The sequence below is a fragment of the Drosophila eugracilis genome, unplaced genomic scaffold (genome assembly GCF_018153835.1).
Source record: "Drosophila eugracilis isolate 14026-0451.02 unplaced genomic scaffold, ASM1815383v1 contig_440, whole genome shotgun sequence".
Classification (NCBI taxonomy): Eukaryota; Metazoa; Arthropoda; class Insecta; order Diptera; family Drosophilidae; genus Drosophila; species Drosophila eugracilis.
In genome coordinates this window covers 60,078-84,702 of record NW_024573306.1, presented here as the reverse complement: position 1 = coordinate 84,702, position 24,625 = coordinate 60,078, and the positions used below count along the sequence as shown (strand labels likewise).

The 24,625-nt window shown below is 44.2% G+C and overlaps 5 protein-coding genes across 5 annotated transcripts; 1 reads left to right on the top strand and 4 right to left on the bottom strand.

Moving 5' to 3' along the window:
- Positions 1-40: 40 nt before the first annotated feature.
- On the bottom strand, positions 41-6,378 carry LOC108117238 (high-affinity choline transporter 1). The gene is made up of 6 exons (XM_017229574.2): positions 5,626-6,378; positions 4,290-4,655; positions 3,590-4,174; positions 3,132-3,453; positions 2,779-3,051; positions 41-2,693 (listed from the first exon to the last, which is right to left on the bottom strand). The coding sequence occupies exons 2-6, from the start codon at positions 4,561-4,563 to the stop codon at positions 2,306-2,308; spliced, it is 1,842 nt and encodes a 613-aa protein (XP_017085063.2). The 5' UTR covers positions 4,564-4,655; positions 5,626-6,378; the 3' UTR covers positions 41-2,305.
- A 215-nt stretch (positions 6,379-6,593) lies between these two features.
- On the bottom strand, positions 6,594-9,036 carry LOC108117163 (kanadaptin). The gene is made up of 3 exons (XM_017229436.2): positions 7,780-9,036; positions 7,534-7,728; positions 6,594-7,469 (listed from the first exon to the last, which is right to left on the bottom strand). Exons 1-3 carry the CDS (start codon positions 8,965-8,967, stop codon positions 6,720-6,722), a joined length of 2,133 nt encoding a protein of 710 aa, XP_017084925.1. The 5' UTR covers positions 8,968-9,036; the 3' UTR covers positions 6,594-6,719.
- A 348-nt stretch (positions 9,037-9,384) lies between these two features.
- On the top strand, positions 9,385-16,327 carry LOC108117025 (DNA polymerase theta). Its single transcript, XM_017229194.2, is given in 9 exon segments — positions 9,385-10,976; positions 11,042-11,415; positions 11,468-12,024; positions 12,080-13,552; positions 13,554-14,643; positions 14,699-14,740; positions 14,743-14,908; positions 14,960-15,874; positions 15,930-16,327. Coding segments are annotated over 9 exon segments (6,516 nt in total). The 5' UTR covers positions 9,385-9,388; the 3' UTR covers positions 16,241-16,327.
- On the bottom strand, positions 16,242-16,866 carry LOC108117167 (rhodanese domain-containing protein CG4456). The gene is made up of 3 exons (XM_017229444.2): positions 16,663-16,866; positions 16,434-16,593; positions 16,242-16,370 (listed from the first exon to the last, which is right to left on the bottom strand). Exons 1-3 carry the CDS (start codon positions 16,781-16,783, stop codon positions 16,319-16,321), a joined length of 333 nt encoding a protein of 110 aa, XP_017084933.1. The 5' UTR covers positions 16,784-16,866; the 3' UTR covers positions 16,242-16,318.
- A 213-nt stretch (positions 16,867-17,079) lies between these two features.
- LOC108117164 (EH domain-containing protein 1) lies at positions 17,080-24,562 on the bottom strand. The gene is made up of 3 exons (XM_017229437.2): positions 23,086-24,562; positions 18,113-18,286; positions 17,080-18,051 (listed from the first exon to the last, which is right to left on the bottom strand). Exons 1-3 carry the CDS (start codon positions 24,308-24,310, stop codon positions 17,846-17,848), a joined length of 1,605 nt encoding a protein of 534 aa, XP_017084926.1. The 5' UTR covers positions 24,311-24,562; the 3' UTR covers positions 17,080-17,845.
- Positions 24,563-24,625: the final 63 nt, after the last annotated feature.

Here is a 24,625-nt window from a genome sequence, read left to right as displayed (position 1 = left end):
TTGGCGGCTTTTGTTGGGCCGTAATGTTTGCATTTATTTCACAAGCCACTCAGTTAGTGAGTCGGTAAACTAAGTACTGAGAAATAGAATAAATAACTAAACAACAGTTTTTTTTTTTTTTGGTTTTTAGTAAACAGAGAAACCATTTTAATGTAGATATATATACCTTTTATTTATTAAATACTTTTTTCGTTTCTTTTTGCTGGGGTTTTATTCCATTTCGCTATGCTTAAAACATTGATATGTATTCGGTTTAATTTGATCTTAATACATCATGTATATCGTAACCCATCGTCCTATATTTTTGTTTTTGGTTTTTTGTTTTTGCTTTGGTTAACATAATGCCACTAAGGAAACTCGGAATGGGTAGACCAAGTTTGGTTAACAATAACAGAAATACATATATTTTAACTAATTGCAAAACAGAATTGTTTTGAACTATATTTTAACCAAGCGAAGTCATCGCAGTTGAATGCATAAATTATTTGGTGGTTTTGTTTAGTAGTTGATAGTAACTTTACAAACGATTCGAGTAATTTGCATATTTACAAACCTTGTTAACAGCACAAAGAAACTTGAAACGTGAAACATGAAATACAAACACACACTTAATTTATGTAGGATCTCTGGAAATTTAGTTAAACTCCTTAGTTAAACGGATTCAAACGTTATCAAAATTTACACACTCAGATCTGATGCAAATAGAGATATAATAATAACAATAACAACGAACAGATATGCTTGTATCATATGAGATAGGTAATCCTAAATGGACTCAAACACTTCTTAGTTTCACTTATGTAAACGTTAAAAAACTTTACCCCAATACAACAAACATACGAGGCTCAATCAAAAAGCAGTCAACATTCATTACAATTAAGTTAGTTGTATGTATGTAGTTATGGTATTTATGGGTCTCAAAACCCTATCAAGTTATTTACGCATATTAGTTATCTTGAGTTGACTTTAGTTAGATTTAGATTTTAGATTAGTTCTTTCCAACGGGACGAAAGAGTAACAAACGAGCCGAGTGAATTACAAAAAGAGGAACCAACGCACTCTCTCTTGATAAAATATTCAATTTGGATTAATTTTTTACGGGCTTACTTTGAGATCAAAGGTTGAGGTTTGGGGTTCAGGCAGCGTGTGTTTATATAGAATAGAATCTCCCTTGCCAATGCTTCTTTGCAGGTTTTTATTGGGTCAATGTCGTGGGTGTTTCTTTGGGTATAACTCTCTAAATTCAGTGTCTGGCTGTCTAAATATGTATATATATATGTTTGTGTATATGATTTTGTATAGGTATATATATTTGTTTAGGTACTACGACGCAACATCTTATATATATGTATAATTGTTTCATCTGTTCGTTTCAGGGATTTCTTGTGTATGATCTGCCATATATACTTTGTGGTTTTTGCTCTTTGAGAGCAGCTAAAATTCATTCCTATATAACTTGATATGCCTCATTATCGCTCACTTACACAACTACTTTGTTTGCACATTTTATTGGGTATAGTTGATGTACCAGTATATATAATATATTCATTCTCCTATATAGCTTACAAACAACAGTTACACCAATGATATGTATATTGATATATTTATATACTTTCGCCTTGTTTTGATATGTTTCGTTTGCGTTAGTTTTGTGGTTAGTTTTGCTTAGCTTTGTTCGTTCTGGAAGGACACATGATTCACATTATATGCATCTATATAGTATATGATCGATATGCTAATGCCAGGAATGCCGATTCGTATTGCTTACGTGGCGCAAACATCATCATCTGTTCGCATCTGTGGCACTCAAATGCTCAAATCTTCGTGGTTATACAGATAAATTAGCCTTACTTCCGGCAAAATCTTTTTTTTTTGTCGGTTAATACATAAATTTATGCAATTCTCGGGCCAGGAAAATGCAGTTGATATGTATACGGTTAACGATTTCTGCACTTCTGATACCGTTTTGAACATTTACACATAGATTCTCTAACATCAAAATGAATACCGATAGAACGCTTAAAGCTTGTAGAAACTATACACAATAAGTTCGCTAAATAAAAATGTAAACTTTACGATCAGCTTTCTGCACTTTTTACCTGAGCACTTGTGTGTTTAACGTACATTTCCTAATACTTTCTGTACTCCGTCCCTTCTTCTGACCTTCTGACTTCTGACAAACCAACTTCCCCCATTTGAATCCCCCTTAACAAGCGCAACTTAAAATCGGATAATTCACTGGTTTTAACTGCAGCATACTTTCGGGCTTTCAGCTTTTAAAGTCCTATGGGATTTTCTACTCCGCTCAGAAGGCCGTATTATCTTGATCCGTAGCCGGCATGGCCATACCGCCTTGACTCATCTGTCCACCTCCACCACCGGACGGCTTTACCCCGGTAGCATTATCTAGCATCTTTTTGACTTGCGCCTGAGCCGTCTCCTGGTTGATACGCCTTGCCTCTGCTACCGGCAGATCGTCGTCGGATTCTAGGGCGGGATTGATGCGACCATTGCGTTCATCCTTGCCAGCCATTGTGGCGGCACCATACGATCGGGCCAATGGTCCAGCCATAACGGATAGTTGCTCTCCCGATTCCGAGGGATCGCCAACGCGTTGTACATCCTCTGGAATGTTAACCACGCAGCGGAAGTAGTCGTAGCTGGGCGGCAATTTTCCGGACTCGAACATCATTCTGTGTTTTGTTTTAAATAAATAAAGTTTTAAATTTAGTTGGCTTAGGTGTATCTTGTATATAACAACGAAGATTTTATACTCACTTAGTCCACCAGGAGACCGAAACCAGCGTGACCAGGCTGAGCAACATGGCCATGGTGCGGAATGGGAACATCTGCTCTTTCGTTTCCTCATCATAGCCAGGATACTTGATCAATGGAGCTAGTCCCAGGATAGCTTCACCGCCTGAGAGACGAATGGCCAAAGCCACAATGTATGCCGACAAGCTGCCGTACGTGTTGCAGTGCTTCTTGAAGTGCACCACCATCAGCAGTTGCGGGAACAGGATGACGTAAACCAGATCCGAACACATGGACCTGTCCAGAAGAGAAAGAGAAATACAGGCAATTAGGCAAATGATCTGCCTGTCAGGTAAATAATGCATCTTCACACGCACCATAATCCGTAGATGGAGGGTATGGTGAGGGCCATAATAGTGGCCAAGATGCCCACTACAATGATGGCGACGCGCATCACCCAAATTATTTCCATTTCGGACGCCTTCTGACGGAAAATCAATTTGTACACATTTCGGGCAAACATGGAGGCAGCGGAGAGCACCGAGGAATCTGCTGAGGACATCACGGCGGCGGAAACGGCGCCCAGGCCAAAGAAGGACACAAAGTCGGGCGTGAGGTACTGCAGCACCATGGGTAGAATCATACTCGTCTCATCCACGGTAAGAGGATAGGGACCTTTGTAGTCCGTCTCGTTCCAAGCTGTCAAAAAGAAATGGACATCAGTCAAAGATTATTATTATCTGAACGATATATATAAATATCTAAGAAAGTAATGGGAAATATAAACACAGCTCGTTTTTGATATCTATATTACTTTTTAGATTCTAGAACTCACGTGTGGCCTTAGCAATCGCCCCGATGAGCACTGGGGGAATGGCCATCAGGATGCACCCGGCAGCGGCAACGTAGGACAGGAGTTGGGCCCTTCCGGCTGTTTTGCTTGAGAGCACTCGCTGGAAATAGACCTGCCAAGGAATGCCTCCAAAGACGAGCAGCAAACCATAGTCTATATAAAGCCAATGTTTTTTCGGCTCCACGTGCCCAATCCAATCCACTTCCAGGTCACTCAGGCTGCCAACGTGCTCGTTGCTCCAGGCAAAGGGAATGCACATCCACAGTCCGATGAAGATACAGAACAGCTGGATCACGTCCGTATATGCAACTGAGTACAGGCCTCCGAAGAGTGTGTAAAATATGGCGATGCAGGAGGAGAGGATCACCGAGGTTCGATGATCCATGTCAATGATGACCGACAGAGTGGCGCCCAGGGCAGCAAGGATGCCAGCGGCCCAGAAGACTTCTCCACAGAGAGCAGGCAAGAAGAGCAGGCCACCCATCCGCTCGCCAAAGGAATCCTGCAAGGGATCCAGCATAGTGATATATCCTTGCTTACGCATGGGATTGGCGAAGAAGATGCCACCTGAGATAAAAAAATAAAGAAGAAAATTAAGGCAAAAATATAATTTGCAGAAAGATTTATTAAAATTAAAAGAATTACTTGTTCGAAGAATTCCTTTAAAATTCTATAAACTTACCGAATACCAAACTCAGTGCGTATCCAAATGGAGCCTGGCACCAAACCAGACCCGATGTATATATAGCCTCCGCTGTGCCATTGATATAACCGCCACCCACCCATGTGGCCGTCATGGTGAAGATGCCCACGAATAGGCCAATGGAGCGACCGGCTAACATCACCTCCTCCTCTGAATCATTACCAGACTGCTTCTTGCGACCAGCCCAGATGCCCACCACCAGGATCAGGAGGTAGAAGAGCACAATGCTCACCACGCCAGCAATATTGATCATCTTTGCGGTTCAGGCCTGTCCTTGGCTACGAAAATCACGACTCTCAACGCACTTGTGTAAATTAATACTTTTGAAAAGGGGTTGACCTTTAACTGTAATGGAATACAAGGTTTGCGGGGAAGGAGGCAAAATGAGTTACAACCTTGAGCATAATGGTTAATATTGTTGGCTGCCTGCAGCAGCTCATTTTTCAATTAACTAGCAACAGCACGAAGCATTAAATATTAAGCCAATGCATTGGCCATGGCCGTTGGTGGTGCTGACCTTTGTCCGCAAGGATATAATTGGAGTTGGCCTCCACTCCAGACCCCTTTATACCGCCTACTTGTGACAAAATGCGTCCTTGCTAATGGCGCGCAATTAACTAGCTATTGCAATGGGCTTGACCTCTACAGCGACTATACTTTAGACGCACTTCTAATTATAATCGCTATAAAGGTTAGATTAATAGATAGAGATAAAAGGTATGTATATAAACGAAAATCGTAATGATTTTAAATTGGGAAAAATCATTTTATGTCAATTTTATAGTTTATGATTTCCTTATAACTTGTATTTTAGTTATTTTACAAAAAAAAAAATCAAGTAATATTTTAAATAATAATATGAATATTGTAAATAAAGACTTGATTTAAATGAGTGTTGTATTATTAAATTCTTGGTGCTTATAGCTGCCAACTAATTTTACCAATACTTAAGCCCATTTAAATGTCCGGAAATTAATTCTGATTGCAGGCAGGAGCACGCACGTTTCTTGGTTATATAACAGACCAAAGTTGGGAACGGGACAGTCCGTACTCCGCCTTATGTAAAATACATAAACAATTCAGGGTGCCTCGTGTGTGGGGAGGCAAATACGTCATAGCCACGACAAACAAGCGGCAACCTCAAGAACACCTCAATACCATGTACCACATTACCCACAAGGGGGGCTTCATTCACAAAAATTGAGCAAAGCACGGAGCGCATCGCATGGTCGGACGGACGTTCAGGGGTAATCCCCGCGTGCAATCTGCGCATGACCCAGCGCATTTGTGGGCAATCGAATGGGTAGCTACTCACCTCTGCTTTGGGATTTGTGCGCCAAGTTCAAGCGGACGCCAATTTTCGATTCTGGAGCTTAGCGACGGCAATCAAAGAAGCGCGCCAATCAAAAGCGCCTCGGCTTATGCAACATTCCCTGCTCTAAAGGGCTTTTGGGTATATCCCGTAGTAGTTTTGATCGCAGATCCCTTGTAAAGGAATCAGAATCGGAGAATTAGTACTCCGGGGTAGGAACTCGAATCACGGTCTGAACACTAGAACACTAGGCTAGACAGCAGTCGCCCCAGCGGAGGGACGTCTTCTGAGACGGACTGTTACGCGTCCTAAAATGTAACCCGCACATGTGCTCCGGCTGTTGGGGAAACGCGTGTCGGCCGCATTAAAACAATGCCACTGGCTCCGCACCCAAGAAGTTGTCGAAAATGGTCTAGATTATATAAATAATCCAATCCACCTGCACTTTCAGGTGGTTCGAAGGCTTTGGCTTGTTTAATATTCAATCGATGGCCCCTTAATTCGAATCAAACTTCAAGGTGGACTGAAACCAATCAAATCGATATTTTAATTTAGCAATTAACTAAAACCATTTGGTTTCGATAAACAAATAAGCCATTGACTACGGGCTATTGGTAAACTAAAAGCACGTTTTCACGTTCAGCCGTCGGACCGTGTTGGCGGTTAGAACGACGAAATTATAACTGATTTGGAAGTTCAAGTACTGGAGTCCCATCGGCGAACCGATGGCCTCTTCGACGGAAAATGGCAGAGCCGAGTGGGCGTTCATTTTGTGTATGTGCGCAGGAATTTTCGCCGAATCAGCGGATGAATCGTTTCGTGGAAGCCGCCACTCGACTCAATTTAGGGGTGATTGCCAGCGAGAAGGGGAGTTGTCAGCACTGGAATTGTGGTGGAAAGCTCAAACACTCCGACTGGAGTCGTTACAAAGATTGCGCCCCTCATTGCCCATTGAAAATAGTATGAAAATATTCAAGGGTTTAACATTTACAAAGTTACATTGAGAGGGTCTTAGAGAATACATCAATTACAAGTCTAGACTAGTTTAAAAGTATTCCTAAATGGAATATTTTAAATGTTTTAACACTACCGCTGAGCTAGTAGCCAAACTTATCGTTCAGGTGGGTGATGCCATCACCGCTCTGGTTAGATGGTGGCACCCACTTGGCGTACTTCTCACTGTCTTCGTGCTCAGCCAGCTCGTCCAGGTCCATGTCCACATCCTGGCGCTGTTTGTTTCGCTGTCTTTGGCGTTGGCGTCGCTTTTTCTGCGCTTCCTCTGCTCCTTCATCTGGAGTGTCGTGTACTGGGGTGCTGGAGTCTTTTGCTGGCGTAGTTGAAGCAACAGTGTCGCTTGGAGCTGTTGACGCTTCCGCTGAAACTTTTGTTGACATCACGTTGTCTGGTTTTAAGACTTCCGGTTCAGCATTTGTTGGTTTGCTCTCTTCCGCTTGGGTAGGAGGTTCACTTTCCTGCGAGTTGTGATTCTCTGAAGGCGATGGCTTGGCCATAGTTTCCGGTTTCGGCTTCTTCTCCAAATTGTCCACCTCCTTTTCCTTCATTTCTCCCTTGGACTCTTCCTCCTCGACTTCCTCTTCATCTGAGGCAAATGCATTCGATTGAGACTTAGTTTGTGTGCTTGGTGGCGCTTTAACCACCTTGAATTTGCTAAACTGATTTCTCTTGCCAATCATAGGAAGCTGCTTCCTGACTACACCGCCCTCCAGAGCTGTTGATTCCTTGGTGGCTGCAGCAAAGCTTGCGGTGAATGGCAGAGCCGTTGGCTTGGCTATCTTCAAGAGACGTTTCACTTTTTGCTGTTCGCCCTTGAGTCGTTGCTGCTCCAACTGTTTACAAGGTGAGATTCTGAAGTTAGTTTTGATTTTCTTATTATATTTTAACATTCCTAACCCTTAGCTTTTTGATTTCCGTTTTGTCCAGTTGCTCAACATCTTCATTAAGAATGTTCATGAAGTTGTCCAGATCATCGCCTTCAGCTTGCTGCTTTGCGGCGAGCTCCTTTAGCTTTTTCTCCTTCTGTTGGTAAGCTGCGATCTCCTGTTCCACCCTTTCCATTTCTAAGTTGAGATCAACCTCCTGTTTCAGCTGTTAATAATACGGTTAGTTAATAGTAAAGAAAATGGCATAAAGACTTACCAAATCCTCATAGGTAAGGGTAACACTAGATCCCGCGTTTTCCTTGCGCTGTTTCTTGCGGGCTATGTCTCCAGTGCGATCCCAAAACTCATCCTCGTCGTCAGAGTCTCCTTTCTTAAGAATCTTTCTTTTTTGCGCCTCTTGGTTAGCCTGGCGCAGAACACCGTGCCTGTCCAGCGTGCGACATGCCTCTAGGGCGCATTGTACCACACAGTCCTTCTTGCGCCCCTTGTGGTTTACCTCCACAATGATTGGCCTACCATTGGAGTCGTCGAGTGGCAGTTCAACCCGGCAGACAAAGGAACCAGTAGACAGTTCATCGCACCTGTATTCCAGATTAAGACCCTCCCGCTCGAAGAAACCGCGCAACGTTTTCTTTGGGTCATCAAAGAAGAGGTCTTCGTTGTTGGTGCTGGCGTAGGGATTGTGACTGAGATCCGTCTCTTCGTCAGCATCATCGCCCATACCCCAGCTGACGCCTTCGTTGCGTTCTCGCTCCTCCGCCTCCAAAAGACGTATTTCTCTTTCAACCGCTGCGTCGGCTAGTTCCTTCTCTCTTTTTTGCCGCAGTTCTGTGACGGACATATCCGACTCAGGTTCCTCATCATCGCCGGGACCCTGTAGGATGTAAACGCGGGTGCTACCGCCCAGCTTGAGCATGTGCCCAACACGCATCCGGATATAAACTTTGGGGGGTACTCGCTGTTTATTCAAAAAGGTGCCGTGTGTGCTGCCCATGTCATAGATGTACCATCCCTCTGGTTGTTCGTTCCTGGCTGAATCTTCTGTATCTTCTGCCTCTTCCTCTACATCCTCAACGTCCATCTTTGGCAGTTCCTTTGGCTTATATTGCAGGACCACATGGAAGCGTGAGATTGTCGGATGAGCGGCGGGAACATCGTTTTCCGGCAGGCGACCAAAAGTCCAAATCGCTTGTTGCTGCAACTGACGCACGGTGTCAATGATCTGACCGGACTTAAGGACTTCAAAGCTATAATTCTGATCGGCGGCTGGAGGAGCCGACCACCTAGGCACCTTGTACGGACAGACGGCAGCTGGCGAAGATTTGGGGGCTTTTGGTATTTTTGGCGGCGGAGGCGGTGGTTCTGCAGGAACTTCGGAGCGCGGCTTCTCCGTGATGATCACCTTGGGTTTTGGGAGTGGAGCGGGCACTTTAAACTCGTTCATTCCGACTTTTTAGCGAAATTCTTTATTTTTCCGAGGGGTAAACAAATTTTCGCGAAGTCCGCAGCTGATTTTCAGCGCAGTAGGACCAGACATTAGCCGCCAAAAAATACAGTTTTCCTTCAACAGTTGTCCCAACAGTTTTAGACCTGTTTTCCTTATTATTCTATGTAAATACCTTGTTTGTGATTTGTGATTTGTTGTGACTTTATTATGAACGAAAAATACCAAAAATATTATAGGCAATCATCGAAAGAAACCCAGAACTGAAAAACCTTTGTCCCAAAAACTCGATCGCGGTACAAAATATTTAACCCAATTTTTGTAAGGTCACACTGACCCCGCGTCGATTTGTTTATTTTTGTTTGTTCCTTTTAAATAATTTATTTTCAAATTTTTTTAAATATTTTAAAACTTTACTGCAATGGCGTTTTCGCAGTCATTTGACTTTGGAAATAGCACGTTCATGGAGCTGGAAAAAGGGATACAAGCGGCTGGAAAAGAGAACACACATGCCGGCAACCCAAATATCCAAGGAGCAGCAGTTAGCAAGGATTCTAAGACCCCAAGTCAGGACAATTACTCGGATTTTTTTCGGGACGAGTTCTCATACGAAATTAATCAAGCCAAAAAACCTTTAGAGCAGTCAATGATCAATGTTTCTCAGATTCAGGACCGTCTGGAAGTCGCCTCCCATACAGATTCAGATTTGAGCACCTCGTCAGCTTTCGATGCCCAGATTTGCACAGAGGATGTGTTTGATATGGAAGAAAAAAGCAAAGAAGCAGCTCAGGAGCTGCCCAGTCTGGATGAAAGCAGTTTCCTCTGTCCCGCGCAGGATCCGGAGGCTTCCCAACAACTGAAGGAGGACATCCTTCGTAGTCGCTGCGTCTTGGCCAAGCAGAATGTCTATCACGAGATCTCTCAGGTCACCCAGAACTTAAGCAGTATGTCGCCCAACCAACTGCGAGTGTCGCCTAACTCCTCCAGAGTCCGGGATGCGGTACCTAAGATTACAGATGCTCCTCCGGACCTGGAGTCTCATAAATCAATAGCCTCCTGGAATCTACCCTTCAGCATACAGGAGGAATACAAGAAAAAGGGTGTCGTTCAGATGTTCGACTGGCAAGTGGAGTGCCTTTGCAAGCCAAGAGTGCTTTTCGAGCACTGCAATCTCGTGTACTCCGCACCCACGTCTGCAGGAAAAACGCTGGTCAGTGAGATTCTCCTGTTAAAAACTGTCCTTGAGCGCGGGAAGAAGGTGCTAGTTATATTGCCCTTCATCTCGGTTGTGCGCGAGAAAATGTTCTATTTGCAGGATCTGCTCACACCGGCTGGTTACCGCGTGGAAGGATTTTTCGGGGGTTATACACCACCCGGAGGCTTTGAAAGCCTGAACGTGGCAATCTGCACAATCGAGAAGGCAAACTCCATTGTGAACAAGCTCCTGGAGCAAGGAAAACTGGACACCATTGGCACCGTAGTCGTTGACGAGGTCCATCTCATCTCGGACAAAGGACGTGGCTACATTCTGGAACTTCTATTGGCTAAGATCCTTTACATGTCGCGTCGCAATGCACTGCAGATTCAGGTCATCACCATGTCAGCCACTCTGGAAAATGTAGATCTGCTAAAAACCTGGCTTGATGCCGAACTGTACATAACAAACTATCGTCCCGTAGCTCTTCAGGAAATGATCAAAGTGGGCACAAAGATCTTTGATCAGCAGTTAAAGTTCCTGCGCGACCTATCCCAGCAAAAAGAAATGCGACAAGCCTTGGGAAACGATTCTGATGATGTCGCCCTGCTCTGCATCGAGACATTGCTGGAGGGCTGCTCCGTCATTGTGTTTTGCCCATCGAAGGACTGGTGCGAGAACTTGTCTGTTCAGCTAGCCACGGCCATGCACGTTCTCATTAAGTCTGGCTCAGAACTGGGCCGACGTTTACGGGCTAATCTCAATCCGACGGCTATCGAGGAAGTAAAACAACAATTAAGAGACATCCCCACAGGTTAGTTTAGAGAAATAAGAAACTTTTTGTTTAATGACCAGTTAAAATTATTTAATTTTTTCTAGGTCTCGATGGAGTGATGTCCAAAGCTGTAACTTATGCCTGCGCCTTTCATCATGCCGGTCTTACTACTGAAGAGCGAGATATTGTTGAGGCAGCTTTTAAAGCGGGCTCTTTAAAGGTTCTAGTTGCCACCAGCACATTGAGTTCTGGTGTTAATCTACCCGCTCGACGAGTTCTTATTCGTTCGCCTATGTTTGGTGGCAAACAAATGAGTTCCCTGACTTACCGACAAATGATCGGACGAGCAGGACGCACGGGCAAGGATACACTGGGCGAGTCTATTCTTATCTGCACTGAGAGCAATGCTCGAATTGGAAGAGACCTGGTCACAGCACAGCTGCAGCCGATAACTTCCTGCCTGGAAATGGACGGAAGTGTAAGTAACTAAAGAAATAGCCTGAACAAAATTAAGGAACTTCCCATTACAGACCCACTTGAAACGCGCACTACTGGAGGTTATATCTTCCGGTGTAGCAAGCACTAAGCAGGATATTGACTGCTTTGTAAACTGTACGCTGCTAAGTGCACAGAAGGCGCTGGAAGAGAAGGAACAACCACCAGAGGAGGATTCGGATTCCCACTACATCAATGATGCACTGGATTTTCTTGTAGAGTACGAATTCGTACGCCTACAAACGAACGAAGAAATGGATACAACAGCCTATGTGGCCACACGGCTTGGTGCCGCATGTCTGGCTTCTTCAATGCCGCCCACTGACGGTCTTATACTCTTTGCGGAGTTGCAGAAATCCCGTCGTTGTTTCGTCCTAGAGTCTGAACTGCATGCTGTATACCTAGTAACTCCCTATTCTGTGTGCTACCAGCTGCAAGACCTTGATTGGCTGATTTACCTGGATATGTGGGAAAAGCTGAACCCGGCTATGAAGAAAGTGGGTGAACTGGTGGGGGTCAAAGAAGCTTTTCTCGTAAAGGCGATGCGTGGTCAAACAAAATTGGATTACAAGCAGATGCAGATTCACAAGCGGTAAGATACTTTCGTACAAAAGGTACAAAATCTAAAATTCTTACATATCAATCAGTTTTTATACAGCATTGGCCCTTCAAGAGCTGGTAAACGAGACGCCCATCAACGTGGTGGTGCACAAGTTTAAGTGCCACCGAGGAATGTTGCAGGGTCTGCAGCAGATGGCCTCTACTTTCGCGGGTATTGTTACGGCCTTTTGCAACTCACTGCAGTGGTCAACGCTAGCGCTTATAGTATCCCAGTTTAAGGATAGACTCTACTTTGGCATCCACAGAGATCTCATCGATTTAATGCGGCTACCAGATTTGTCGCAGAAACGTGCCCGTGCTCTTTTTGATGCCGGATTTACCAGTTTGGTAGAACTAGCAGGTGCTGATGTCTTGGAATTGGAGAAAGTACTTTTCAACTCCCTAAGCTTTGATTCCGCCAAGCAGCTTGATCACGAGAACGCGGAGGAGGCGGCCAAGCGAAATATGATACGAAACTTCTTCATCACCGGCAAGGCGGGAATGACAGTTGGTGAAGCTGCCAAACTTTTCATTGGCGAAGCGCGACAGTTTGTCCAGCACGAGATTGGAGTTGGGAGCATAAAGTGGACACAGACACAGATTGACACCAATGAAAGTCCTAAATCAACGAGCAAAAACGAGGATGTGGACATTCATATGTCGCTTGAGGAGGAGCATTTACAGATTCAGCAACCACCGAAGCGTAAGCTATCAAGTGAAGAAAAGCATGGTTTTGGGAGTGCTTCGACCCACAAGATTCCTAAACTGGAACCACTGGGCAATAAACTAAATAACCCACAGAAAAAAAGTTTAGTCGGATATCTAAATACAAATGAAAATATTTCAAAACAAAGAGATAAAACAGTTTTAAGTCCGAGTTTGATTCAAAAGAATTTCGAGCAAAAACTTCAAACTTTCGATAATGGTGAAAAAATTGAAAGTGGTGTAAAGAACTCTTCTGAAAAGCCTTTGCAACATATTGAAAAAAGAAACCAAGACAGGGTTAAAAAGGGATCTGCGGTTGAGGTAAAGGATTCACTACCAGTTGACAAAGGCAAGGCAAAGGTGTCCATTCCTCCTTCATTTTCTAATGAAAACAGAATCCAACCAACAGCGATTAATTTCAAGGAAAAATCTCCAGAAAAAATCCAGAGACAAACATCGAAGGTTGATAAAGATACCAGTCCAAAAGTCAAATCACCAAATGAGGAAAAACCCAGCACCAGTCATACTGCCCGTAAAGAGATGCTTCGAAAAGAAATTGCAGAACGCCGCAGAATCGCTTTAATGAAAATTCAGCAAAAACGTACCGAAATGGAAAACCAGTCAAAGGATCCACCCATACAGGCAATCAGAAGTACACCATCTTCCCTTGAACACACTCCGATTGAATTAAATAATGCTCAGACTTCTCCAAAGACTCAAGGCACTCCACAGCATCCAAAATCAGGGAACACCCAACAAAAAGGCTTCTACCCCCAGCAATCCACCAATTCCGAAGCCATTCAAAACTCCTTCCAGTTCCAGCAGAGAATCTTCTGCAACTCCAGCACGCGGAAATAACAAAGTCTCATCCCCTCAATTGCCCCGAAGAAGTCCAAGGAACCATGTACAGTCCCCAACACCCACACCGAATCGCACAACTTCAAGAAAGACTTCCACCGCAGAGCAGGATTTATTTATGGCAGACGATTCCTTTATGCTTAATACCGGTCTAACCGCTGCTCTTACAGCCGCTGAGGGAAAGGAACCAGTTTCTTCGGAAACAGACGAGATTCCTAGCTCCCAGCCCAAGGAACCGGAGGTATCCTGTGCCCTAACTCCACATGCATCCAGGCTGATGCGTTCATACCAGTTACGTTCGCAACGCTTGCAGAGTCCCAGTTCGCGATCACCAAGCAGATCAACGGTGACCAAAACTTTGCCAAATGAAAGCAAAACGGAGTTTGATTCAAAAGGCGGGTCCAATGTGGCTTCCTCTATGGAAATCTCGGATATTTCTATGGAGAACTCATTAATGAAAAATCCACTTCAACTGAATGCCTCACACATCCTAAGCTGTTCAAAAGCGGATGAAAATGCCTCAAGTTTCTCTAGTATAGATATAATCGACGTCTGTGGCAACCGGCAATTGTTTCAAGGCGCTCTCATGGAACTTCTCGAAGCTCCGCGTTGTGGCTTTAGTGTGGGCCTGCAGGCTCAAGCAGGCAGACAAAAGCCACTGATTGGAGCCAACCTGTTGATCAACCAGGTTGCTGCGGCGGAACAGCGGGAGGCGGCTGCCGACAAACAAGTTCTCTTTCAAGTGGACGACAGTAACTTCATCTCCTGCTTGTCTTTTTCTCTAGCAGACAATATAGTATACTATATAAATATGCAGGACGAAGGGAGTGCAAAGGTCCAGGGGGTGCCCACTAGTCTAAAGGTTCAGGAACTATGCAAGCTGATGGCTCGAAAGGACCTCACGTTACTCATGCACGATGGAAAAGAACAACTAAAGATACTGTTAAGAGCGATTCCCCAGCTGCAGAAGATTAGCGCAAAACTGGAGGACCCCAAAGTGGCAAACTGGTTGCTGCAGCCAGACAGGACAATGAGTTATCACAATATGGTAATATTATTATATATTTCATTCGCTTCTTTCTTTTAATTTTTCGATCCTTCAGTGCCAGCAATTCGCTCCAGAGTGCACTGCCTTAGCGGATCTATTTGTGGTAGCGGTCGTGGTTACAGCAGCTATGGACTAGATAGCTCAAGTGCCATTCTTCCAAAAATAAGGTCATCCATAGAGGCATGTGTAACTGCGCACATACTAAATGGTCAAATCGAGAATCTTGGAAGGATCGGAACGGGTCAATTGCTAAAGTTTTTCACTGGTGGGTTCTAAGTTGTAACCTTAAAATTTTAATAACAAATCTCGTCTTCAGATGTTGAAATGCCCATTCAAATGACTCTTTGCCACATGGAGTTTGTTGGCTTCCCAGTCAACGAGCAACGGCTGCAGCGGGTCTGCCAACAGATGTCAGCGAGCATGAAGAAGTTAGAGTCAAAGATATATGAGCAACATGGCTCCCGTTTTAATCTTGGATCGACGCAGGCTGTAGGCAAGGTGCTGGGTCTTAACCGTAAGCCCAATGGACGTGTAACCACCTCACGTCAAGTTTTGGAGAAGTTGGACTCACCCATTTCAATTTTGATACTGGGCCACCGAAAGCTGGGCGGGCTTCTGGCTAAAAGCATTCAGCCTTTGCTCAAGTGCTGTAGTGCTAACAGAATTCATGGCCAGAGCATTTCTTATACGGCGACGGGTCGTATTTCCATGACAGAGCCTAATCTTCAAAATGTGGCAAAAGACTTTGCAATACAAGTGGGATCGAATGCGCTAAATATATCTTGTCGCTCTGCATTCGCACCGAATGATGAGACGAGGTGTCTCCTTTCGGCAGATTTTTGTCAGCTGGAGATGAGAATTCTTGCCCACCTGTCGCAAGACAAGGCTTTAGTGGAAGTCATGAACTCCCCGCAGGATTTGTTTATTGCCATTGCAGCTCACTGGAACAGGATCGACGAATCCCAAGTATCAGAGCAGTTGCGCAATGGCACTAAAGAGATCTGCTACGGAATTGTATATGGCATGGGTATACGATCCCTGGCTGAATCGTTGAAGTGCAATGAACAGGAGGCCAGGATGATATCTGAGCAATTCCATCAGGCGTATAAAGGCATTCGAGAGTACACGCAGAAGGTCGTCAAGTTCGCTCGGAATAATGGCTATGTAGAGACCATAACAGGACGTCGACGCTACCTAGACCATGTCAACAGTGCTGAGGAACAGCTGAAAAGTAATTGTCCTTAAACCATATAGAATTTTGTTTACGAATGTTTATTTCCCCGCAGATCAGGCAGAGCGTCAGGCCATTAACTCTACCATCCAAGGATCGGCTGCAGACATTGCGAAGAGCGCAATGTTAAAAATGGAAAAGAACATAGAACGGTACCGAGATAAGCTGGGTTTGGGGGACAGACCTGTTGACCTGGTGATGCACCTGCATGACGAACTTATCTTCGAGGTGCCTGCAGACAAAGCCAGGAAAATTGCCAAAGTTCTTAGCCTCACCATGGAGAACTGCGTAAAGCTTAGTGTGCCGCTCAGGGTTAAGCTGAGAATTGGGCGTAGTTGGGGTGAATTGCAGGAGATTAGGGTGTAGTTTGTATTATTTTTTAATTGTAGTATTTCAAATTTTAAAGAATTTTTAACAAATTTATATGACAGCATGTTTAAAATTTTAAGACTGCTTCGCCTGCCACTCCGTCCAGGATCCGGCATAAGCCTTGGCGCTGCAATGATTTATTAGGAAAATAAATGTACAGAACTAAACGTATTTTAAAGCGTAAATATACTTGGAAAAGCCCAGGGTGCTGGCCAGATTAGCCGCTCGAGCTGCACGTCCTCCTGCCTTGCAGGAGAAGATCATGACCGAATCGATTGCCGGTTTTGGGCGTCCATAAGTCTCGGCGAAGTCCTTGTCAGGTAAGTTTAACGCCCTCTCCAACTCAGCCACTTGAAAAATGAAATAAATGGAGGATCTGTCTATTAAGCCGATAATCCCTAGACTTTGGTGCAGCTCACATGGAATATTTATGCTGGCGGGCAGGATACCAGTTTCCTTCAACTCCGACTCGTTTCGGACGTCAAACAGGTATTTTTCTGGATGGTTTGGAATATCCTTAACTTCCTCGTAGGTGGCCATATCAGAATTTTATACTAATAAGTTTATTAAACGTCAAATTAAGACCGGTATGAAGTTTATCTGAGGTGTGACCACTGTTCGACCGGATTAATATACCACGGGAATATAGAAAATATACTAAAATAGACTTAGGCTTGTCACGAGTTTTCTCGTCTTTAAGTTCAAATTTTTAACTGAAAAAAATAATGGGATCCCCAAAAGCCTTACAAGAAATTGAAATGATGCCCGAATTTAATTGCAAAACGATAGGTATTTCCAAAAATGTTTATTATTATACTTTTTATACAATTTAAAAATCAGTTTCAATTTCACATTTAATAATATTCAAGAATTCACTAATTACAAAATAGTCCGAAGCACATGCAATAATTTGCACTAACAAAATTTAAATTGCACAACGTTTTTATTTCAATTCTTGTGGCCTTTTATGTGGTAGCATTTCAAACAATTAAATAATATTGCAAAATAAATACAGGAAATTCATGCATATACCCACGTTATTCACTTGTAAATTTCAATATAACAAAAATACATTTAATGTGTATCAAAAAGTGGTACGGTTGCAAATTAATGGCTCTTCAAGCTGCATATCGACATTAACCTAGATATTGTATACAGTTTTTAACTTCATGCTTTTTCATTGGCATTGAACAATTGTTTCTTCTTCACACTTTCCTTAAGTCAACAACGACATTTGGGCGCTCAACACACACTCTCCTGTCTTATTCCACTAGGCTGGTTTCTCCTCTCATCTTTACATTACATCTCGCTTTACAATCGATTATCCAAAAATATGCTATGTTTTGTGTAAATTCTACGAATTTATGATTGATATTATCTCATAGGTGCAATGCTTGCCATTGCCGCTGGTGTGTGTTTAATACCCAGTTTAGCGCGTTCACAACGAGTATAGTTACATATAAAAAAGGCAGTTGCCTGCACTGTGGTTGAAAATAGAACAAATCGAACATAGTGCATCCTAGGAATTGGTCTCTATGTGAATGCTGTGTACGTGTGTTTGGGGTGTGAGGTTGTGTGATCGGGTGTATATATCGCAGGGCACTAGTCATAGCGCTTCGACGGCGGTACTAAGTGCTCCGGCAGCACGGTGGGCAGCTCGCAGCCTTCCAGCTTGACGTTGATTAAGTGCAAGGCCAGCGCAAACTCGTCAGAGTCCAGGAAGCCATCGCCATCGACATCCGACAGCTTCCAGATCTTGCTAAGCACCGAGTTGGGCAGTTTTGATTTGATGAGCTCCTGCTTGGCAGCTGAAAGTGGAAAATGTTGATTAGTTTTATCTTTTTAAAGATAGAAGCAGATAATACTTACTTGCACCGGATATTTTGCCATCGACGGGACCCAGCCCATTGAAGATGCCGTCTGTGCGCGGCTTGTCCTTGTTGCAAATCCACTCGTGCTCTCCGTAGCCGGCATCAATGCCCTCGCCCTTCATGTAGCCGAATGGTGAGACGTGATCGTCGATGACTCCCTCGAAGGCACCACCTGAAGAAGAAATGGAGAAAAGGTCAAATCGTTACTTGATAGTCTGTGTGCGCCATAAATTTGCATTAATTAAGCATGTAATCTAAGTTGATCGGTGCGTCGCGGTGCACAAACATTCAATTTGAGGCAATTAAAACCTTCAGATCGTTTTGGCTCCAATTGACGTCGCCGATGCCGCCGCCGTTGCCGTATCGTGACTAGGACGGCTGACCGACTTAAGCATGTACTTTGCCGGCTACTTTAACTGGCAATTGTGGTGCATTCTGGGGGGCAATTGAGATGGGCGGTGCAGGTTGCCAAGTGCGATTTCAATTCACTTTTTTGAAGTTGCTCAATTTGTTTGCGGGCTTTTGCTGTCGCAACGGACAATTGAAAGGGCTCTCCGGGTGGCATTGGAAGAGCCCATAGGTGAACTGAAACTTAGTGCATGGTTACGAAAAGTATATTAAAAATTTATGTTTATCTTATTATTATCTTTAAAATTAGATAGAATTTGTTATAGCTTTAAGGCACACAACCCTATTAAATTCAAACAAATTATTTGTGGAATACAATTCGTACACTTTTATGTCATAAAACAGCTATGAAAATGTAAGAATATCGTTTTCAAATGAAATAACTATTTATAAAAAATGTTTATATATAGTTATATATAAATTCACTATTGATCAATACTGTTTAATAAGCTAAATAAACCAAGATTTCCTTTTAATAAGCTTTACGTTATCGTAATGCCGCTGATTTATAAAACAACTACTGTGGAAGCTTACGTCAATGTCTGTCCCTGTCCCCGCCTCTGGTTGCGCCTCAGGTTCAGGCTCAGGATCAGGCTTGGTCTCTAGCTCAGACTTTGAATCAGCCTCTAGACCTGCCTCAAGTTCAGGTTCTGTTTCTGGAGCAGGATCGGTTTCTTTATCATTCTCGACATTGCCCACACGACTAGTGCAGCTGCTGAACAGACGGAGTTGCTGCTGGCGCAGATTTTGCAACCAGCGATCAAAGCGCTCCGCAAACTGCTGTCGCTGCGAACTAGGGGTGAGGAGAGCTGGCTCCTCGGCCAAATCGAAATCCTCGTCAGAATCATCTTTGGTTATGCAAGAAATAAGAGAGAAAGAAGGTTGACAGAGGAGCATCAACTGTAGAGTTGAGTGAGTGCGGGAGTGCGACTCGGACGTGGATATCAAACCAAGATAAATTAGTGGGCCAATGGCGAAAACGAAAAGTACGAAGAACCAAAAGAACGGCGAACAGAAGAACTTTTTTCTGCAAGATCGTGTTAGATATGTGTATAACTATTTAGCGACATATTGCTAAACATGTGATGCCAGCACATTTTCAGATGTGCGGTGACGGTGAAGGAAGTGACTCAAGGCAAAAAAGCTGACAACCTGACCAAGTGTGATTGAGGGCACGGTCCAGATACATACATACATAAGTCCGATAGAATGAAACGTACTTCAGAGTAGCAACTCCATTAGCAAATCAACAGAAACTATAAAGACATCACTGAACAACAGCGAACTTATCTTGGCGCTGGACTGTTCACTCAGTATACCCAAGTCAATTATCCAAGACAAAACAACGGAAATGCTATGAAATAAAACCAAACGGTGCAGTAGTCAATGCAACGAAAATAAAATCAGAGATACAAATATACAAACACACACCCAGAGTATCTGAGATACCCATGCACTAAATTAGAGGCCCGAGTTCTTGACTTTGATTTCGAGCTGCTTGATCGCGATTCGCTTTATCAACGCATTCCGCCTCTCTTTCAGGGGTACGTTCAGTGAAATTCTTCTGCCCCCTGGCCCTTGGTGTAATAATACACGAGAAGTTCATTCACTTGTTGAGTCAATTTTAGGGGCTATCGAATTTTACACAATTCGAAATTGGAAGGCCGAAACTGCGAATGACACATCCCCTGAAATAATGATCCCCCCATGACATCAGTCGATCGCTTTCGGTCATAGTATTATGCATAGATTTTTACCCCCTAACAAATTTATACGGTTTATACATATATATCTATATATATATATATATATATATATAAATATGTGTGTGGAATGCTTTCGCACAAGGTCATGCCAAATGCGCTAATAGTTAAATTAAAAAGCCACTCAAGTGGTCCACAAACCAAAAGGCAAACTGAAAAGATCAGCCACGGCCTCAGACAATGCCATTGTGAATCGCTGTATTGCTCCCGAACTATAAGCTATATATCATAGTAAAATGCTTTCTTCCTGCACTTAGCGCTAGTTCATCTGAAATACTTGGTCCCCCGCTTGGGGTATTCATCGGCGGATTAGGCGGAGGATGAGCCACTTAGTGCCACACGTCCCAAGTCAGAATCGGAGAAGCACAAATTGATACGCGGCCTCAGGTTGCCAACGCCATCAAAAAAATATCCGACGACAACCGGTTCAGCCCACAGATGAGGTGGGATGGGTTATGCTAGGGATCGTCTGGATTGGGGCGTGGAGAATTTTCTGAGGTCCGGGCTTGTGCTTTGTTTGTTCAGCTTGCCGCATGACAAATGCACCGGACAATCTTCTCAGTAGACCCAAGAGCATTGTTCCGCTCTTAAAAGGCAGCAAATATTGGAATGCAAAGTTATTATTATTTACTTTTCCCATTTTAAATTGCTTTGCCTATTAAGAGATAATTATTTTCGTTCTCCTTGTCTGGCGGGTTTTGTGCACAGAATTAATCCCATCACACGCTTTTCGGCTTTAGTTTTGTAGTGTTCGTTTTGGGCATGGAAACATATGTATTAAATCATTTACTTGCTGATAACGAGTACAAATAAATGGAAAGCCCATTTGGATGTGCTGACGATACTCTTTTTTATTCGAACGATAAAAAGGCGTGTGCATGCAAAACACATGATTATATAAATAAGCAATAAAATTAGTTACTAGCTTTTTATAAGTTGGTTGTATAACATTCAATGATCCCTAAAGACGAATATAATTACTAGTTTTGTGGTAATTGTCATGTAGATTACATAATAAGCAGGTCATTATCTATGTATATAATTGCATTACAAAAATGATTCCTTATTTTTGATAGTGCTCAGTTTTATTGTTAAAAATACATGTCTGAAATTTCTAAAAATTCCACGAATGTCTCTTAGCCAGTAGCCACAGTGGCAAAGTTATTACCTACTGTTTACTTTGCAGATAAAAGGAATTATTATATTTTCTGGTGGAAATTAGAACACTGCTAATCACAGAAGACCAGACGGGGGCATTCGAGCCGCGTGAGTTCGTTCGCAGTCCAGTCAAGAAGACATAATACAGTGACATTTCGGGACTGATAAGACATTTGATGATGCCATGCTGACTTGGCCTTACATTGATTTTTATCTAATAGTTGCCTGCAGGTAACAATAGATTGCCTAGCAACGCGATAAGGGTTGACAAACAAGCCACTTTGGCCTGGCCCACTAACGAATGCATGGGGGAATGCGAACAGGTGTGCGGGAAAAGTGTAATTAGGCCTTGAACTCTAGGGCCACGCACGAAGTTCAGAGGTCGCAGTAAACCGGTTGGCAAGGCAGCTTGCCTGCATCATATTAAATTGACTTTCAATTAAAGTTTAGCTAACCGGATACTGGGACTCACTACAATGCGACTGGCGCCTCTAGTCTCTCTGATTAACTACATTACAGCCCCTCCCGGCTTCATCTGATTCTCCACGTTTAAACTCGATTGTTTTGCTGGGCGTTTTGGCTCGAAATCGAGTGCGTGGTATTCGTCATGGTTGCCTGGATGCGTCTGGTCCGGAGAGCCAGCCAGATCCGATTCAGCCAATGGGTACCCGAGTGTGAAATATTTATCATGCCCAACTGTACGCCTTGTTTTATTTTCTTTTTTTTCTTTGTTGATGACTCATGTCCCAATTAGAACAAACCCTGTGCTCAAGCTATCGGTATTTTCCAATGATTACATCATAACCACGAATCTTATCAGGTCTGGGAGAAAACAGTCAGCTTGGTTTACTTCTTTACCATGACGAAAGCAGTTCGATAATTATTGACACACAAAAAAGTATAATTTAATTTCGGCGGGGGCCACGCCCTGATACTGGCGCCCACTTTCAAGTACAAAGTAGTTGCTTATCACCTTGCCAACCCAGTATTTGCCAAAGATACGACAGTACGTGGTTCTCAGTGATATTTGCTTCCACCTCGATGTTTAGTTTTGCAAAAAAGTGCGTGTGTGTTGCCTAAGCGCTAAACTGACACCGACTTTTTCCGCCTTATCAGTTTTCGGGGCTTATCACTTTGTTTATATAGCTCAAATATGTTTCGTATTTAGTATACAGTTTAAATATAGTCGTTGCCAGGCATTACATAATTCGCCAGCCAACGAAAATAGGAAGCTGTGGATGTGGGACAAGGATGGAAAGCTCGGGGTTTTAGGATCGGTCCCAGTGGCTTTCGTTTGCCAATTGTAATTGTATCCATTAAATACATTTGGCTGCGGTCTAGCTCTAGCTGTGTTGGAATCAAACCCGCTTACTCCGCTTGGCGAAACTTGTTTTCCTCGCATTTTGGCTTGGCAAATATCTGGGTTAACTGGGGAATTTTTCTCGCTGCGCATGCGCAATGCTACAGTGCGATGGGAAAGCGAAAACGCCAGCGAAACGCTCTTGGAAAACCATAAAATTTCTCGGTATCTTCTCTAGTAACTAGTCGGAAGTCTGGTTGCCCGGATAGGGGTGGCCATTTTGACTGGCAAGCAAGTGCAGCGTGACGAATGCGACAAAGCGGTGCTTTTAATTTGACTTACCCTTGACAACGGGCTCGGCGATCATGGTCATCTCCTCCTGCGGTATCATCTCCATTAACCGCGCAATATCCTTAGCCAGCATGTTGTCGACGATGTCAAGCAGATGAGGCTTGAGAGAGTGGAACTTGGTAAAGTCCTGGTGTTGTAGCACCTCCTGCATCTTCTTGATGTCGGGGAAGTCTCCGGGAGAAATGGAGTGCTCACGCTGGATGCGATCGTAAACCTGGCCGAGGTTCTTGATCAGATCCTTCTTCTTGCTGTCCTTGCCAAACATGGATGGCATGTCCTTGCGCAGCTCGGCGATGATGAAGGCGTGCACCTTGGCCAAGCGCGCCCGCTTGATCAGATCGTTCAGCTTCCGCAGGGCTGCGTTGCGTGGCAATGACTGCAGATCCCTAAAGAGATCCTGTTCCTCGTCCTCAAAGAGCCTCCTGTTGGCGTCGAAGCGCAGAGGCTGGTCCCAGAAGGAACCAATGTACACACGCGCCACTTCTGGCGTCTGCAGAACCTTGCCCAGCGACCACATCAGCGCTCCGTAAACCCGCATCAGCTGTTGGTGGTCAATCATATCCGCCTTGTTTAGAATGATTCGAATCTTGTCGTCGTGTCCCTTTAGTGCCTCAATCGATCGCCGGAACTCGTCAGAGATGTCCAGTTTGTGGGCGTCGAACAGCAGGATAATGCGGTCCACTCGCTCCGCGAACCACTCCAGAACCCCGGTGAAGTCGTACCCTCTGTCGATGCGCTGCTTCTCGCCGGAGAGGATTCCGGGCGTGTCCACGATGGAAATGGCATTCAGTACAGGCGAGGCCACGCTGCTGCACTGGAAACGATTCAGGAAGGCGTTGCCGTACTTGGACAGCGGCCGGAACTGCTTCTTGGGGTCTACGACCAGGGCGTTTCCCGGGATTACACCCTCCTTATCGTCGTACATGACGGCAATGAAGCGGTCCGTTGTCGGCTCAGGTCCAATTCGGATGCCTGGAAAGTCACGCTCGAGCAGGTACCGGATGAAGGTTGTCTTGCCCGTAGAGTACTGGCCAACTAACAGGATCATCGGTTTAGCATCGAAGTCCGGATCCTCGAGCTTTGGCGAGTGGAAGTCATGGAACTGGTAGTGCTCTTCCAGCGGCAACAGTTTGCTCCTGTAGATCTTTTTCAGCTCGCCGATGACATTCTCCACCACCTCTTGGGTGTTCTTCTCGCGCTTGAGGAAGCTGAACATTTCGCGAAACGCTTATTAGAAACGGATCTGGGTATTCGAAATCAGTGTACGCGGCCGGATATGGATACGGGTTGACTGGCGCGGATAACGGATTCGACGACCACGGCAGTTTATTATGTGTCTATACTCGATTGTCGCGCTGCGCTGGGACGTGGGATTTATTTGCTACTCATACGGTGCAGCCTCGGTCCGCTCGGTCCAGAAAAAAAGTCGAAATTCCAAAAATAATCGTGCGTGAATCATTCGTGAATACTGTGGCCAGCCGCGATGGCTGACTTGAACCTAATTTTGCAGCTCGAATTTCTGCTGCAATTT

Coding starts and splice junctions, on each gene's coding strand:
- LOC108117167 (XM_017229444.2), bottom strand. CDS start 16,783: ATGGCCACCTACGAGGAAGTTAAGGATATTCCAAACCATCCAGAAAAA. Junction 16,594..16,662: donor CGCCAGCATAAATATTCCAT/GTGAGCTGCACC, acceptor TCATTTTTCAAG/TGGCTGAGTTGGAGAGGGCG. Junction 16,371..16,433: donor AGCACCCTGGGCTTTTCCAA/GTATATTTACGC, acceptor AAATCATTGCAG/CGCCAAGGCTTATGCCGGAT.
- LOC108117238 (XM_017229574.2), bottom strand. CDS start 4,563: ATGATCAATATTGCTGGCGTGGTGAGCATTGTGCTCTTCTACCTCCTG. Junction 4,175..4,289: donor CGCACTGAGTTTGGTATTCG/GTAAGTTTATAG, acceptor TTTTTATCTCAG/GTGGCATCTTCTTCGCCAAT. Junction 2,694..2,778: donor TCGGTCTCCTGGTGGACTAA/GTGAGTATAAAA, acceptor AACAAAACACAG/AATGATGTTCGAGTCCGGAA.
- LOC108117164 (XM_017229437.2), bottom strand. CDS start 24,310: ATGTTCAGCTTCCTCAAGCGCGAGAAGAACACCCAAGAGGTGGTGGAG. Junction 18,287..23,085: donor CGCCGAGCCCGTTGTCAAGG/GTAAGTCAAATT, acceptor TTTCTTCTTCAG/GTGGTGCCTTCGAGGGAGTC. Junction 18,052..18,112: donor TGGCAAAATATCCGGTGCAA/GTAAGTATTATC, acceptor TTCCACTTTCAG/CTGCCAAGCAGGAGCTCATC.
- LOC108117163 (XM_017229436.2), bottom strand. CDS start 8,967: ATGAACGAGTTTAAAGTGCCCGCTCCACTCCCAAAACCCAAGGTGATC. Junction 7,729..7,779: donor CCCTTACCTATGAGGATTTG/GTAAGTCTTTAT, acceptor TATTATTAACAG/CTGAAACAGGAGGTTGATCT. Junction 7,470..7,533: donor CGGAAATCAAAAAGCTAAGG/GTTAGGAATGTT, acceptor CCTTGTAAACAG/TTGGAGCAGCAACGACTCAA.